Source organism: Naumovozyma castellii, chromosome 8 (assembly GCF_000237345.1).
Source record: "Naumovozyma castellii chromosome 8, complete genome".
Classification (NCBI taxonomy): domain Eukaryota; kingdom Fungi; phylum Ascomycota; class Saccharomycetes; order Saccharomycetales; family Saccharomycetaceae; genus Naumovozyma; species Naumovozyma castellii.
The window spans coordinates 105,354-122,127 of record NC_016498.1 but is presented as its reverse complement, the minus strand read 5'-3'; the positions used below and the strand labels follow the sequence as shown (position 1 = coordinate 122,127).

The 16,774-nt window shown below is 36.9% G+C and overlaps 7 protein-coding genes across 7 annotated transcripts; 2 read left to right on the top strand and 5 right to left on the bottom strand.

The window, feature by feature from the left end:
* Positions 1-275: 275 nt before the first annotated feature.
* Positions 276-2,843, bottom strand: HRD3 (ubiquitin ligase complex subunit HRD3; the record flags this gene model as incomplete). Its single annotated transcript, XM_003677680.1, has 1 exon — positions 276-2,843. The coding sequence occupies one exon, from the start codon at positions 2,841-2,843 to the stop codon at positions 276-278; it is 2,568 nt and encodes an 855-aa protein (XP_003677728.1).
* A 238-nt stretch (positions 2,844-3,081) lies between these two features.
* Positions 3,082-4,533, bottom strand: ENT2 (epsin; the record flags this gene model as incomplete). The annotated part of the gene is made up of 1 exon (XM_003677679.1): positions 3,082-4,533. One exon carries the CDS (start codon positions 4,531-4,533, stop codon positions 3,082-3,084), a length of 1,452 nt encoding a protein of 483 aa, XP_003677727.1.
* Positions 4,534-5,408: 875 nt separating this feature from the next.
* Positions 5,409-5,714, top strand: STE18 (Ste18p; the record flags this gene model as incomplete). The annotated part of the gene is made up of 1 exon (XM_003677678.1): positions 5,409-5,714. The coding sequence occupies one exon, from the start codon at positions 5,409-5,411 to the stop codon at positions 5,712-5,714; it is 306 nt and encodes a 101-aa protein (XP_003677726.1).
* Positions 5,715-5,787: 73 nt separating this feature from the next.
* Positions 5,788-6,384, bottom strand: NCAS0H00650 (uncharacterized protein; the record flags this gene model as incomplete). Its single annotated transcript, XM_003677677.1, has 1 exon — positions 5,788-6,384. One exon carries the CDS (start codon positions 6,382-6,384, stop codon positions 5,788-5,790), a length of 597 nt encoding a protein of 198 aa, XP_003677725.1.
* Positions 6,385-6,506: 122 nt separating this feature from the next.
* Positions 6,507-8,651, top strand: BIR1 (survivin; the record flags this gene model as incomplete). Its single annotated transcript, XM_003677676.1, has 1 exon — positions 6,507-8,651. The coding sequence occupies one exon, from the start codon at positions 6,507-6,509 to the stop codon at positions 8,649-8,651; it is 2,145 nt and encodes a 714-aa protein (XP_003677724.1).
* Positions 8,652-9,343: 692 nt separating this feature from the next.
* Positions 9,344-12,517, bottom strand: GRR1 (SCF ubiquitin ligase complex subunit GRR1; the record flags this gene model as incomplete). Its single annotated transcript, XM_003677675.1, has 1 exon — positions 9,344-12,517. One exon carries the CDS (start codon positions 12,515-12,517, stop codon positions 9,344-9,346), a length of 3,174 nt encoding a protein of 1,057 aa, XP_003677723.1.
* A 591-nt stretch (positions 12,518-13,108) lies between these two features.
* JSN1 (Jsn1p) lies at positions 13,109-16,312 on the bottom strand (the record flags this gene model as incomplete). The annotated part of the gene is made up of 1 exon (XM_003677674.1): positions 13,109-16,312. The coding sequence occupies one exon, from the start codon at positions 16,310-16,312 to the stop codon at positions 13,109-13,111; it is 3,204 nt and encodes a 1,067-aa protein (XP_003677722.1).
* Positions 16,313-16,774: the final 462 nt, after the last annotated feature.

Sequence of the window (16,774 nt, the reverse complement as noted above, 5' to 3'; positions counted from 1 at the left end):
TGGATTATCGCACTCCCTTGCTCTCGCAGTGAGTGCACATCCTTTTATGTAACAAGTACGGTTTTTTTTACAGTCGGTTCCTTTCCCAATAGAAGGGCAGTATGTATGGTAAAACACTCAAAGAATGCAAGTCATAATTTCTATACGAGTCAGCAACTTGATACCCTCTGTTTCAAAAAAAAGTAAAACAATGATTTCCTAGAAAGGTTCATGACAATGCTCTAATTTATTTACCTAAACTAACTAATGCATATAAATTCATTTTTTTCTTGTTGTTATATGGCGAATATTTGGACATCAAAATTCCCACCGAAAAACCCTTCAGGAGCAGCTGGACCTTGCTGCCCATCTCCTTGCACATCGCCCTCGTTCTGTCCTTGTTCTCCTCCTGCAACAGGTACCCCATTAATCATAATATTCCACCCTCTACGCGCAGCTACTGTTCGGAGAACAACGCTAATTAGTAACATCATCAGTATAAATCCTATGGTTAGCAGGTCTTCAGTGGTCAATCCAAAGGCTTCGAACAAATCAGAATTTGGACCATCTATACGGAATCCAGCAGACATTCTCTGTACCGTTATTTTATGTGGAGCTCTAGTATGATTATTTGTCAGACTTATTGGCCAGATTTTCTTATTAATTGACCGAAATTGAATTATATTCTGAACAAAAATGGATAATTTTCTGTACCAATGTAATATGGATAGATCGATTCCCTGTGGAATACCATAGTTCCAGGGGACCCATTGGCTTAATTTACCATATCTGGTTCCATCAAGAATTCCTTTTAGTCGTAACTTGAACAAACTTAATTTGGCAGCGATAAATAATTTTTGATCCACTTCACTAACTTGATCGTAGTATCTTTTCGCCAGATGATAATCCTTTTGAACACCAAGTCCATATTCATACATGTATCCAAGATTCCAAATTGCCTGAGGTGAGTACTTTAGGGCCGCACTTTCATAAATACCAATAGCCTTCTCATAAGCACCTACATCATAGTATGCATCTCCTGCAATGACCCCAGCATCTACATTATTTTGTTTGAATGCTCTAGAATAATAAGTGATTTCCATAGCCTTTCTCTCGGGAGTTGTCATTGGCGTCTCAGAAAACTTCAATGTCTTTTGATACAATAAGAATGCTGCAGACACTTGAGCACTTTCAAAACCTTGTTCAGCAGCCTTTGTATATTCCCATAAGGCCACGTCAACGTTTCCTAATAATAACTCGCTAAATGCGTTACGCAGATGAGGTGCCATTATTGGTTCCATTTTTTCGACAAAGGTCTTATAGAGATAAGTACTTTCCTCGACGTTATATTTGGAATTGACACCTTGTTCTGTCATTTGTGCATATTCATAAATAGCAGGTGGATACCTTTTAGAATACGCAGTTTGCATTAAAGTAAATGGATCACCTAGATTCATATTTGGGTTAGCTGCAGCTAATTGAGATAATTGGTATTCAATAACACCATCATTGTATCTTGTATCGATCATTTTTTTGTAAAATCCAAGGGCCTTTGTCGCATTTCTTTCAGCATAATGTGAAATCAAAGCTAAATCAATATTTGCTCTACTCTTCACTACGGTAGATTCTTCAATAACTTTTATAGCCCTTTCCAAATAAATTATGGCTGTATTAATATCTGGATTTCCTCCAGGTAAAGTTTCACCCATCATAAAGATATGGCCCAACAAATCTAAAGATTTGGAATAGAAAAACCTTTGCAAGTTATCCATCTCATCGACATCTCTCTCGTACTCTCTCACTGTTTTTTCCAATAGCTCTCTCGTTCTTGTAACATTTCTTAGTTGTGTATATGTTCCCCGGTATAAATCCCAGGCTTTGTAAAACAAATCCACTAATCTATCGTCGTCTATGCCTCCATATAATCCATCTCCTTGTTGCTCATCTTCATCAAGATCGTCACCGAGGGAAAATGCTGCAGTATCACCAGCCATGCCAAATTGTAGAATAATTTGACCACCTCCATTCATTTGAGTTAACACTGATGAAGTAATATCTGGTCTCATAGCTTTCTTTCTACTCAAAGAACTTCCCATGGAGTTTAGGCCATCACCTAATAACCCGTGATCAAAATCAGATAGCCTTATTTGGTATGATTCGATCACTGGGAATGAAATTTGCCAATGTAACTCATTATATGGCTCGTTCAAATCGCGACGCAATTTATGAGATAATTCACTATACAACAACAATGCCTTATTGAAATCTCGTGGAACATTCAACCCCATGTATTGTTTATATGCTAATACCTGTTGAGCCATTAGATTTCCTAGATTCGCACTCTTTTGATAATGTAATAATGCCTTGGAGGAATCCTGTGGGATGGCTCCAAATAATCCGGTGGAATGCATCACGGCTAATTCAAATAATGCAGTATGATTTGAGAATTGAGTCTGTTCATTAAATTTCGTAAGGTATTGGAATGCTAACGTAGCATTTGTGGGGAAGTTGTATAACCCATACAAATGCAGTTGTGATAAAAGAAACGTCGCATTAGGGTTGTTGTAAACGTCACTACTCTCTATCAGTTGGTCATATACGGCTCGTTGATCCATTGTGATTTTCTCATCCCAAAATTGTTGGAATAGTCGTTCTTGTTCTATTTCAGAATAATCTATCGGAACATAAAAATTTATATCTTGATGTGTGTTTTTCGTTATATTGGTATGGAATGCATCAACCTTTGGAGGTAATTGGTCCAATTTAGATTGTATGAGAGCCCATGGATCTGTATCTTTATCGTCTTCCGCAAGAACAACCTTCGACCATAAAAAGGGTAGTAGTAAGATCGTAATCCATTTCATTTCTGTTCTTCTTCAATTACTCTTCCGTTTATAAAGTTACAAACTTAGGCTGTATGTCGGTTTCCCTTTATCTGTGTAGTTCTCGCTGTTTTATACCACTTGTCCTTTGGAATAAAAATTCCTTCGGAGCGAGATTAGTGTTGACGTTAAATATGAACATGACTTAAAAATACTGTTTATTAATGACTCAATTACAAGATATATATGTAGATAAATATATGACTACGAATGGGTGGGATTACAAATCGATCAAGCTAAAACCCTGGTCTGGTCGTTGTTGCTGTTGCTGCTGTTGCTGTTGCTGTTGGGAGGGAGCATTCCCAAAGCCATACCCAGTTTGGGTAGAAACAATATTTGTACTTGGTAAACCAGTGTATTGACTGTTTAAGAATGGGTTATTCTTTGGATCATTAGTAACTTGTCTATAACCTGTCCCTTGTGAGTTAATAAACGTCCCCGTTTGAGTATGTTGCGCTGGAATACGTTGTTCACCCGTGTTACCAAAAGTATCAATACCTGTCCCCGTAGCCAATAGCGTATTCAATTGACTGTATTTATCTGTAATTGATTGATTCCCTGTCCTTGTTTGTTTCAATGGTTGTTGCTGAGGTTGTTGTTGTGCAGGTTGTTGGTTTAGTTGTGGGGCACTTGCCGTGTATGCTTGAGTAGATTCTACGGCTGGTTTGTTATTGAAATTGTTCATAGCAAATGGATTATTCGAGCCCGTTTGCAATGGTTGTTGGTAATAAGCATTCTGATTAGCCAAAGCAGTTTGTTGGGCTGCCAGAGCAGCCTGTTGTTGTTGCTGTTGCTGTTGTTGCATGGCGAGATATTGTTGTTCTGCTTGTCTTTGTTGTTCTAATTGTTGTTGTTGCAGTAATTGCTGTTGGGCAAATGCATCTTGCTGTTGTTGAAATTGCAAATATTCATCTGGAGAGATTGGATTACCAAATATATCAAAATATCCTTGCGGTTGGTTCATTTGACCTTGTTGTTGTTGTAATCTTTGCATCTCTTGTAATTTCTTTAACTCCTCCTCTTCCTTACTTAATTGTAAAGCGGTCTGCAGATCTGGATCTTGATCATCGTATTGAGCCATTTGTCTTCTGCGGCGTTCGTCTTCTTCAGCAGTTAGTCTACTTTCTTCTAAAGCTCTTTGTAATTCATCTTGATCTTCATCATTTCCACGTCCATTTCTGGTGCCTCTTCTCCTTCTTCTGCCCTTCATGTCACCGTCACGACGGTTCTTCAAATTGATAGTTCTTTCTTCTTTCAATCTTTCTTCATCTAATAACAACGAAGTCAATTCTTTAGCCTTAACACGAATTATTTGACCTTGGTCAGCTCCACCGTCATCTTCATGTCTAAATTCTCTTAAAGTCTTGATAATGTAAAGATTTTCTTTGCACCAAAGAACACAGTTCTCACTACCAAATCTAACCAAATAATCCAAGACAGTTAGAGATTTTGCGACATGTCTCCAATATTTCCCCTTATCATTTAGTCTCTTATCTAACATATCCATAATCTCAAAAAAATCAACGGAGTCAAAAGATCTCTGTGCTAACTCATAAAGAAGTTCAAAACTAGGATTACTGGCATCATTTGAGGTCGCATCCCTTACGAGAACTTGCGTGGTGGAATACCCTTTGACCATATTCTTTGCGGAACGTACAAACTGTTTCGACATTGTTGGTTTTGTGGCTTCGGTCGGGTTAGTGTGTTGATTTATACCTTTATCTTCCTCCTCCAGATTTTATTCTCGTGTAGGAATCTTATAGTTGTCCTTTCTTTCTCCAAGTTGAAGCATTCAATGAATCGTTTAATAATTTGTTTGTCAGTTTCTTCTTTTTCGACAAAACCCCTTTTCGGGGTTGTAAATATTTCGTTCGTAGTGATGATTATGTGTCAGATACCCATTTGGCAACCAGAAGATTTTATCTCTGGGTCAATTTCGATAGAGTTGAAGTCCAATCTATGTAGCTTAGCAAATATTTGAATTTTCTTTCCAATTGTTTGCTAGTTAATGAGTGTTATTTGAGGTAATAAAGCATTCTCTAGATGTAACAATGGAAAATTGTTGTATCGTGAAAAAAAAATATGCCAACCATACTACTAATACTATCCCATACCTTACAATATATCCAAGAGTAATTTAACTGTGTAAAAAAGTTGATAGGTATTAATCTAAGATTTTAAATTTTAACAATTATTCTAATTACACCCATTTGATTTGAAATAAACCTAACTAATTCTTGAATTTAGAAAAAAATTAAAATTAAGCTCAATCGACAAAGTGAGCGTTCAACTATAGAATAACATAATTAGTGAAGGTTACGCAAGTACTTACAGGACCCAAAGTGGACTTGTGCGTTCTCATGATGTTAATGTTTCCTTGTTTCAGATATAATCGGGAAAAATTTGATGTAAATTTTAACACGGAAAATTCCATTTACGGTAATAATTCCATTGTTGTACTTCCATTGTGTTGTAAAGTATATATTCTCCATCCCTAATGAATGGAACACAATACAACAGTTTCCCCAAAAATCACCATCGAACACGATGTCACAACAGATAAAAACACCACAGCAACAACAACTCTCGATTAAGATAAAAAGTTTGAAGTTGAAAAGGATTAATGAGCTTAACAATAACTTGAAACAGGAACTTAGTCGAGAAAGAATAACCGCTTCTAATGCATGCCTCACAATAATAAATTATACCCAAACTGTAAAGGATTACGCCCTGCCTGAAATATGGGGGTACCCTCAACCTAATTCAAACCATTTCAGAACAAATTTGAATAGATCCATACAGAGAAGCGGAACATACACGGCGGATTCTGCAGGTTGCTGTGCTATAATGTAAGTAAGTATGTTTTATATTAATATTAATGAAAAAATGCTTTTATTCTCTATTTATGTTCCTTCCTTTAATAATACTATGTCTTTGGTTTGGTATCAGGACCACATCCACAATCATAATCCTCAAGAATCTTCGTACAATCATATTGCTTTTTCTTCAAAACTGTATTGACCATATTATGAACGCTACAACCCCACATAGCGGCTGCTTCTCTGCTAGAAGTTTGCACTGGGTACTTCTCTATTAGCTTCACAAAATGGTACGAACACTCTCCACAGGGATACAATTCCGCATACAATTGAACAAACGTCTTCAGTTTTTGGCGTTCCTCCTCATTAGGGTTTTCAGGGAATCTTGCCAATAAAGTGTGGAAATATTTCCAGGAAGCTCTTCCCAATTCCTTTTTAGCTTTTGCATCAGTCATCGATGGCATTATCGTTTGTTCTAATATCTTAGCTTGCTTTGCCTCCCATGCTGGGTCTTTACTCTTAGTCTCTGTACCTGTATTACCTCCACCTAAGCTTGAACTGATGGTCTCTTTTAGGGTGTTGAGACCGTAGCTATCATCAGTATTAGCATGATCTATGCCGAACGTCACCCAAAAAATGGCAATGATCGCCAACAACGCCAACAGTACACTAGTGTGCTTCTTATTTATCCGTACCATCACCATAGCTCCAAGCTGTGTCCTCTTTCGAGTTTTTTGCTAGGTTTCTCTTTAGTGGAATTTGGTTGTCCTTTTTCTTATGTTCCTTGAAATTTTCATGGCATTGGATAATTTATAAATGTCAACAAATGATAAACGCACGTTTCAACCTCATCTTAAAGAGGAACAACACCAATAAGTCGATCGAAATACCTGAAATGGCCACCAAATTGAATATACCCGAGGATTCACCCCTTTATAACCCACAGTCTCGTCAGCAATCTTTCAGGGAAACTACAATAATAAACAATAGAAAATTTAAATGGCGTTACCAAGTCATACCATACCAATCCATGGCTCAATTAGGATTCTTTTTCCATCCGTTTAAAGATACTGAAACAAATCAAATTAGGAAAGATGCTGTTGGCTGTATATTTTGTCATTCTGTGTCGTTTGATTTCTCTAAATGTAGATCTTCCAAAAAGAACCGTTTTCAAACTTTGATCAACGTATTAGAAAGGCACTTACATCAAACCGGAAACAGGTGCTTGAATGCTCATATACGATTAAGATTAATACAACATTATCAGGATAAGAGTCTTATAGATGACTCCGCTGGCTGGATTCCCAAAGGAGATACATTTTTGAATGATCCGTTTAGTGTAGAAATGTTGAAATGGAGGTCTTCTTTATTGTTAAGCGTCAATTTCTCTAAGATTAAATGGTCCAAAGAAGATATGATATCTTCCGGCTTGGTTCCATACGATACCTCTCTCTCTGGCTTCAAAATATTGGAAGATATACCAGAGGAAAAGAAGATGCATAATGAGACATTTATATGTATATATTGTCAGAGTGTGGTTGTATATGATGAATCCTTCTCATCTCCTTCTCAAGAGCATTATAAAATTTGCAAATTTAAAGGAAAAACTTGCCATTTCTTTCAAGAAACCAGTAAACCCTTGGAATCAGTTGAATTGATACCAAATGAGAATGAAAAAGAACAGTCTACTTCTCCTAAAAGTACTCTTCGATCAATCGCACCGATTGAACCTGAAGAAACAAAACTAGAAAGGCTCCCTTCAAGAACACCATCACCAATAAGAAAAAAGAGAAAGTTAGGAAAAGTCTCAACTAAGGTAGTATCATTGTCCGAAAATGAGGAATCTTCAAGCATAAATACTACAAGAAACTCAAAAACTGACAAGGTATTGAAAATTAATTTTGAAGATCATGCTATTAGACAAAGAGAAAATGGACAGAGGAAAAATCCGATTCTTGACGATAGTACTAATGACGACATTAGCTTCAGTAATCAAGGCCATAGTACATTTGATATTCCTTTACCGACTTCCTCGATACTTCCATCAAGAGACTCACAGTCACCATTAAAACTTACCTCACCAATCCTTAAAATTGATAACATTGACAATGTACAAATAAAAGTATCTCCATCCTCACATGGTCAAATAACCGAGGATGAAATAGCTCATGAAAAAACAAACCACGACCCAAAACATTATACCCACGAGACTCATGAATTAGAACAAACTGAACTTGCTAATAACTCTTCTGTACACCCCATAACCTCATTGCTTTCCTCTTCCGATTCATTGATTTCACCAGCGGTAATGGAGACTAATAGGCATGTTACACCAAAATTACATTATGAAAGTAATAGCGAAACTGATGATTCATTTGTCCCATCTTCTTCATCCAGGAGCCGTCATAGCCAGACAACATTAGAGACATCATCATCTTCGTCTTATGAATCGTCTTCTACTTCTTTAAGCCATGCTGCAGATCGTTCAGTGGAACATTCAAATCCAAATTTAATAGATAATATTATGGGAGCCTCTGACGAAGAGTCCAGCAAAAATAGTAATATTGAAGATTTTGAGATCGAAAACCTTGGTATTTCAAATACTCCTTCAGTTCTGAAGCAGGACCCAATTGCTCACAACGACAGCATCGAAGAGATAATAAAATACGAGGACATTGAATCCAATACACAAGCTAAGGGAAATGAGAGTACTTCTAATTCAACTTCTTCATCTACCTTATCTACTCCTGTTGCTAGTCCCAAAAAAAGTCCTAAACCCCCATCTGCCTTAACGACGTTATTATCAACTTTCCCACCAGAGGTGAAAGTCAATAAACCATCTCAAAACAACGAAAGTTCCATAACGGTAAAAACAGAAGTGCCATCGTCTTCCCACCCCTCGCTCCCAAATTTACAACAAGCACACTCACCGGGGATCAATAATGCCAGGCGACGTCTTAGGCATTTCTAATCACATTAATAAACTAATTTCAAGCAAGACTTTAAATATCAAGACACCTGAAAGAATGGATTCTTTGACTAGCTTTTTGGGTGCTGAAATAGGTGCAGCCGGATCTCCTCTTAGTGCAAACATTTATGGTAGCATCCCATTAAGAAAGACCGATCCAGAGTTTTCAAAGAGTTTGGCAAAGATTGATGAAGGGACCAGCGTTGTCAAGAAGTACTTTCATGGCTTGTTGAATTATATAAATCATAATGACGCTTCATTGTTAAACGATGACGATGGTGATTTAGCATTTTTCATTAACCAAATGCCTGATACGGAATTGAATATGACTTTCCCTGAATGGATTCATTATAAAAAAGATCTTCTGAAAAGAGAATTTGCTAGCGATATGAAAAAGAAATTGGTACTAGCGAGAAATAAGTTCGATGTTATCAAGAATCTCGTTGAATCATTGGAAGACAATGAAGATAATGATGAGTTGTTACAGACTTTATCTAAGACCTTACAATAGATATATAAAACTATGTATAATTGCACAATACAATGGACATTTAATATTATTTTACTTTCAAAGTAATGATTCATAATTTTACGACTATAAACTAACTTTATATGATATACTCCTTAGATGCAAATGTTATGTGATGAAGTTAAGGAATTGAGATCTTTATATAAAATACCCAGAAACATACTTCCTAGGTCTCCTCTAAGACATCATCGTTTGGGGTTGCGGAATGATCTTCGAGCTCACCACCTTCCTGTACTGTATTACCGTCCATATTGACGGGATTCCTCAACCCAAATTGAATAATTCGCATTTGTTCCTGTGACAATGGTACCCTTTCACCTATCTGCTGCCAAAAAGCGTCATCATCGGGTTCTGTGTCATCTGTGTTGCCGTTCCAGTTATGTCTTTGATGTGCAATAAGTAATTCCCTTTGTCTGGTTAATAAAGTAATGCTGTCTTTCAAATAAAGTCTTAAGACAACTGTGGACACTTTATATTTTTGCAATAACTTCACAAATCTTTCCACGGAAACTAATCTCCATGCAAATAGTCCTTGCATATCACTTACATTACCCGTTTGTATAACATTGTTTTGAACTCGACATATCATCCTGTTCAAATCTACTATATGGGTAAAAATTTGTGCCATCTCATGAAGTAAGAAACCAGTGAATTGAAACTGTACTCTTGCCAAACTAGCAACATTTACTTCAAAATCGTCGACTCGATCGTCTAATTCGTGGAATTTTCTAACAATGTAACACATTTCACTATTTACATCATTTGATGCGCCAGGAACTAAAACAGCATCCCTCTCCAGATAATCGTCGGAGAAGGGGTCATCGCAATATTTCCTATCAACTCTGGCAAGCAGATCATTAATTGCTTCAGGACTTAGGTCAACATTTTGAAATTCGGTTCTGTACCATGTAAATAGATCGTCCAAATTTTGAAAATCTATATTTTGAAAAGGGAATTCATTGTTCAAGCCATTGATCTGGTTCCAGCCTGTTGCTGCTAATATAGCTGCCGAGTCTTGATTTAGTTCAGTCGTAATTCTTGAAATTGCAGTTTCCAAACTTTCCTGATTTCCAACGAGATTTTTAGAGACAACATACTTGGTAAGAATCTCATTTATGTCCATCTGTGGCCCATTAGTTGGGGTTGTTAAACTCATTAAATAATGACGAAGCCTATTAACGCCTCGTCCTGAGAAAACACAAAATATTTGGCGTTGGTTTTCGCTGAATTCCGTTGGTGCAGGCCTACAGAATGCTGTTATATCTGGTCGGAGAAATGAGGGAACAGCTGTTAATGACAAATGAGATAATCTAGGACATGCCATCAGCAACTCATAAATTGGATAAATGGTTAAATTTGAACAATAGGATAAATGCACCCTTTCCAAGCTATCATTTCTTCCACGTAACGAAATCATATTTAATAAACCTTCATCCGTCATTTGCGAACACTTTACAAGTCCAATTCTTTTCAGTTTTGGTAAGTCAGATAATTCATACAGAGTACGATTTGTTAGGTTAGTGCAACATGCAAAATCAACATATTGAATTCTAGAACAGGCCTGAACTAAAACTCTGACCCCTTGGTCCGTTATATTGAAACAATGACCAAAATGAATAGTCTGTAAATTTTTTCCTAACCTAGACAAATATGCCAGCGATGCATCTGTAATTCTACTACACTTTCCAAGAAAAATATTTCTTAGTTTTGGCGCCATTTGTACTATCTTTTCAATGCTCTTATCTGTAATATTCTCACAGCTTGAAAAATCGATTAGTCTTAATGGCGGTAATTGCTGTACTTCTTTAGCAAGTTCCAGTATAAATGTATCAGTTATATTGGAATTGTGTGTAATACGAAATTCTCTTAATTGCCCCAATTTAGTAAATAACTTTAGAAGACTGGAATCATGTACCTTTGGACTGGATGTAATATCTACCTCAACTAGCATTGGACATTTATCGGCCATTAATTCTACCAATTCATCATTCATGTTAGCACTTGCAGTTATTTTCACTCTCTTTAACATAGGTGTGTTTAGAATAAAATTTCTTAAACAAGACAATGAAACGTCTTTTGCCTGGGGGACATAAAAACCTTGTAACCTTGGACAACTTTCAGCCAACGTGTTAAAGATATCATCAGAAATTTTCTTTATACCTGTTATATCAACACTCTGAAGAAATTTACAGTCATTAAGCACAGCTGATATTGATTCACTAGTTATATTTTTGCAAAATACCAAGGTTAGCCTTTCCAAATTTTGGCATCCAACGAACTGGTATAATTGATCGTCATAGAGGTGATCACCAACAAATGAGAAATTTAGCCTCTTGATCATTGATCTGTAGTCAAATACAGTTTCAAATCGTTCCAAATACATTGTCCTCATAAACAGATCTAATTGCTGTTTTTTATTGATATGAGGTCTATAATATAAAATCTTCACAATTATGAGGGCCCAAAGTCTACAAACTGTCAAAAGACTCACAATATCATTTCTATTAGTCAACTTATCAAGCACTAAATGCAATATCTCTGATGGTAATCGGTTTAGAGGAAAGATGGAGCTTTTCACAACACTTCTTTGATGTCTTAATCGATGTTTTTTATCATCCTTGGACGGTTGTTCTAACAAAGCAATTAAATATTGGCGTGATGACAATGTTAATGCATTCAGAGCATCGGTTAACTCCGGCGTCTTTTCAGGATCTAACGACTCTATCCATTCCTGGAAGTAATCAGTTGGATTAATGGCAGGTTTCCCCTTATGTATTGCAGAACAGTAAGTATTCATGGCGGTCTTGTATTCTTCCACAACAGTGAGGATTTTCACTCGTAGTCGTTGTAATTCAATAGTTTCAGTCTCGATTGCTCTCATTCGAACACGCTGCAATCTGTTTAGGTAGGCGGCTGTGTGAGGTGTTTGTGCTAATTGTAGTTTTTTCAATTTCAAGTTATCAGCTTCAATCCCCTCGAAGATGGCATTTCTCCTTGATTCAATCGAATTCAAAAATAACTCAGTCTTCCGTTGCAAGGATTCCTGAAACAGTCTTAATTTAATTAAATCTCCCGGAGATAAATCAGGAAGCCCAGCTTCTAGATTGCTTGAATCAACTGCCATTCGTCTAAGTAAGGCGTCATTATTGGATGGAAGTTGTATCGAGGATAAACGTATAGGTTCTGAGGAAGTAACATTGGCATCGCCAAATCGAAGGATTGAAGTGGGTTCTTGAACCGTATTCCTCTGAGTTTGAGATTGCTGTGGTTCTCCATTTTCAAGAACATTTCTGATGCTTGTGTGGGTCCTTCGACCACCTGTTTCGTTGTTGGTATGCATGGGGTCTCTGATAGGGAATATGATTTAAATGAGTGTTGGTAATAGTAGTTTAGTTTCTCCGCCACAAGTTATTGTGATAAGGTGTAAATTACTGGTGGAAATCTAAAAGTTACCTTTACGCGAAGATTTCTTTCTAATTTAATCGAAATTTTGATAACCTTCCAAAGAACTGAAAAGTTTATATGGTGCCTCCTCCTTTTCAGTGAATCTTCAATAACCAGGGTTCGTTAAACTGCTGTAAACTACCACTGCTAGCGTATTCTATAAATGTAAAACTGATTGTTTTAAGAAAAGAGGAAATTGTCCTTTTGCGGGCAGCGCCTTCAAGATCATCGTATCGCTTTCAACGTCTGCATGAGATTGTGACACCACTGCAATAGAAACTATTAATTCTATTAAAATATATAAATTATAGATTATATCAGTTCGTTAAGGACACACTAATGTATATCCTTATTAATTATTAAACATAATCGCCTGTATCGAAGATGGAGGGCGTCGCAGCAGGAGGCAAAGTCACTTGTAGAATATGAAGATGAGAGATTAATCTTTTTCTATTGATACCCTTGCAGAAAGTATGGTCGAGGTCCATTAGGATCTGTACGTCGCACTGTTAGTCTTATTCAAAAGATTGGTTGTGTTGTTATTTTGGTTTGTGACACTTAGTTGCGGTAGCGATAAATGGGTCCCATTGTTTAATGCCAACATATCGAACTGTGAACTTAAATCGTCCGTGTTCATCGGGTAAGCACCATTCATACCTGTAGGAGGACCAAAGCTTCCAGGAAACATTCCAGGGTAATTGTAATATCCAGCATTTATACTATTAGTTGATGCATTGTTCATTGGTTGTTGGACTATACTTGGAATAGGAACAGGCTGTTGTTGAGATTGCTGTTGTTGAATTGCTCCCTGGGGAATTGGAACTTGAGTGTTGTGCCTAGAACCATTACTCCTTACACTCGACACTGACATCCCTCTCATATGACTGGGGTTCGCATCTGCCGGATTGTAGACGCCTAGATGGGAAAGACTGCTTTTACGATGACTTCCACTACCACCACCACCTTGTTGCATTGAGGCACTCGTTGGTGCCAATCCAACTTCTTCCATTAATCTGCGATGTTGTTGTTGGCTTAAACCATGTTCCATCAAGATTTTTCTTACCTGTTTTATCACATGGGATCTGATTTCATCTTCTAGTAATGGCATGGAAAGAATCTTATAAATAAAGGTGGGACCATAATTCGCATCTGTAAGAATTTGTGTTAAAACCTTTGGAGGTTCCTTAGAATCCAGTTTACCAAATATTTCTTCAAATAAGATCTTTCTTGCCTCATCATCCCCTCTATAATTTAGAATCTTGAGAACGGTCAATGAAGCCAATCTATGACGACAAAGATCAACTATATTGGGCAATAAACGCTTAGCCAAAATGGAGTGTCTATTTGGTAATACACAAGTGTCTAAGAACCACGTCAATAATAAAGTTCCATTATTATTACTTGCCAAATACTCTGAATAACAAACAATCATTGCACTTAGGACCAATGTTTGTTCGGTGGTCACTATATCGTGTGCCTCAAGACAGGCTCTTACAGCACGTGCCCCGTATCTATTTTGCACAACGATCCAGAAATTAGAAATGATACTTTGAAATATAAAATCATTCCAGGGGAATCCAAATTTTAAAACACATTGAATGACATAATTACCAAATTGATCATTAAACAAAGGCGTGCAGTAATCGTTAACACCTTCCGAGACTAACTTAATTTGTCTTGGTGTCTTTGCCATAGTGATCATCTTCTGACATGCCCATGTACCATTCTTATGAACCCCCATTGATGTTAGATATTTACTTGTTTTCCTTAACATTATATCTTTCACAATATCAGAGGATTTTTCAAATAATTTTTGAACAATGGTGTTACCAAGATAATCGGAACTTAATTCAGGTAATTCATCAAGCATACACAATGCTAATTGTTCCAATTCTAAATCCGAGACAGTATTGGCATCAATATTTTTTCTTAATTCTCTTAACTTGGGAGCATCAAAATCCTTAGAGGTTAATGGTTCTGGTAAAGGTCCAAAATTCATTGTATCATTTGTCCCCTTATAGTTAATACCATTATTAATTAATGCTTCAAGCTGGAGTCTATCTGCCTTGGTATCAAATGAATGAATAATATCCTCTAATTTTGATTTCTGAGTGGATAATTTGGGAGGTGGTAATGGGAATGGACATTGCTCCTTTTCATTTGTTGCAGTGGTTGCAGTTCCGCCATTAGATGAACTTCCTCCATGCGACGTTGCATGAGTTGGATAGGAATAAGTGTTCCCAGTAGAATTAGATACATTGACAAAAGGTTGTTGGTATTGAGAATATTGTTTAAATACAGGGACAGATACATTCCCTTGTTGCTGGAACGTGACGGACCCATTGTATAATTGTTCTTGTAATAAAGGTTGGGGTTGTTGTGATTGATCGGCCGTTCTTGATTGTTGTAATTGCTGTTGCTGCTGGTTAAAATGATGCATGGGTAATATCTTAGCAAATGAAACGTTACTTGGGGTTCCAATGACCGAAACGTCTTTACCTTGCAAATCTTGCTTAGCACGCATTGCACTTTCCACGTTTGCAAATTCTACAAGAGCAATATTCAATCCTTTAAAAGTTCGTGATGAGATAACCTCACCATATTTGGAGCATAATGTAGCCAATGAGGTACTTGTTAAATTGATAGTGTTATTTAATTGTGGTTGTTGTTGTTGCAGTGGGAAAACGTTGGAAATCGTGATTGTATTAGTTGGCAATAGGTTATTTATTTGATTTATGGTTGGCACGGTAGTCTCCATTGAGACCCAATTAATGGCTCTTGGGTCAACTTCATCGCCCACGGAAGGAAATTCTTGACTTAATGGTTGTTGTGAAATAGTATAACTGGAAGTTGCTCTGGATCTTGCTTCTTGATCGTAAAATTGTGCGTCCACGTATAAACTGGATGTATTTGAATGTGATCTTTGTCTATTATTACCCCAAACATTGGAAGATGGGACGGTTAAAGTATTATTCAATGTTTCTGATTTTTGTTGTGATAGGGATGGCTCATAATAACTAGGCACGGGGGTAATTGTATTCAGGTTCGACATGCCCAAAATATTTGGATTGTTATTACTATTAAATTGTTGAAGCATTTGTTGTTGCTGCATGGCCTCTGGAGGATTGGAAACAGAAGTCCATAAATTATTTGCATTTGTTTGTGTATTTGGTTGTAATGATGATAATGATGTAATTTGAGATGAAACGGTATTGTTTCTGGACCTATTAAATTGAAATGAATCATTAGAAGACCTGGGTGGGTTCAACATGTAATTAGTTGTATCGGGAAAATGAACTAACTTCCCATTTTCTTGTGGAGGCGTCAAATCTGATAAGTTTCCAGTAGTAGTGGCAGTGAAATTTTTCATTGGTTTCAAAGGACTTACTTGTTGAGCTTTCAAATCTACCGTGGACCCGGAACTGCTGTTTGTTGGTGAAAATTCCCCATTTTTACCATGTACTGTTCCATTTTTCTTGGAATGATGCAACTTAGCACTAATGGAGGGCAATAAATTACTTAATGTGTTGGAGAACTTACCTGCACGAGCTCGATATGAGCCCAATTTTTGAGTTTGTTGTGTGTCTAATTCGTCGTCGTCGTAAATAGGAATGGTAATACCTGGGTCTATCACCTCAGGAATATTATGTAGGAGGCCATTGTTAGCACTAGGAGTTCTTTTCTCTTCCATATTGTAAGATTATCACAGGTTGGAATACGTTTTAGTTAATATGGGCCGATTAATAGCGATGAACCTTGTTTTGCTGAAAACTGTAGTTAAGCAATGGCAATTATTTAAAATGAAGAGTTTGGAGTAAGCAAGCTTGGCGACTGATTCAGAATCTATTATCTATCTTCCTTATGACACCTTTGACTAGTCCTTCTACGTCCATGTATCAGGTGGCAAAAGGGCAACGCCTTGTTTAAAATTCCAGTTCAAGTTGAAATTGAAACTTTAAGAAATGGAATAATGAAACCCCTATCTTCGGTGGTTTCCGTTTTTGGACAAAAACGCGGCATATTTGGCACTTCTGCTGCTGTTTCTGAGAAAACAATACAATGCCACGCAAAACTGTCCGAATTTAAATTTGGACCCCGGTATGTTCCGGACAGTCGGACAGAATGTTCGTGTTGGGAAAAATGTAAACAAGGA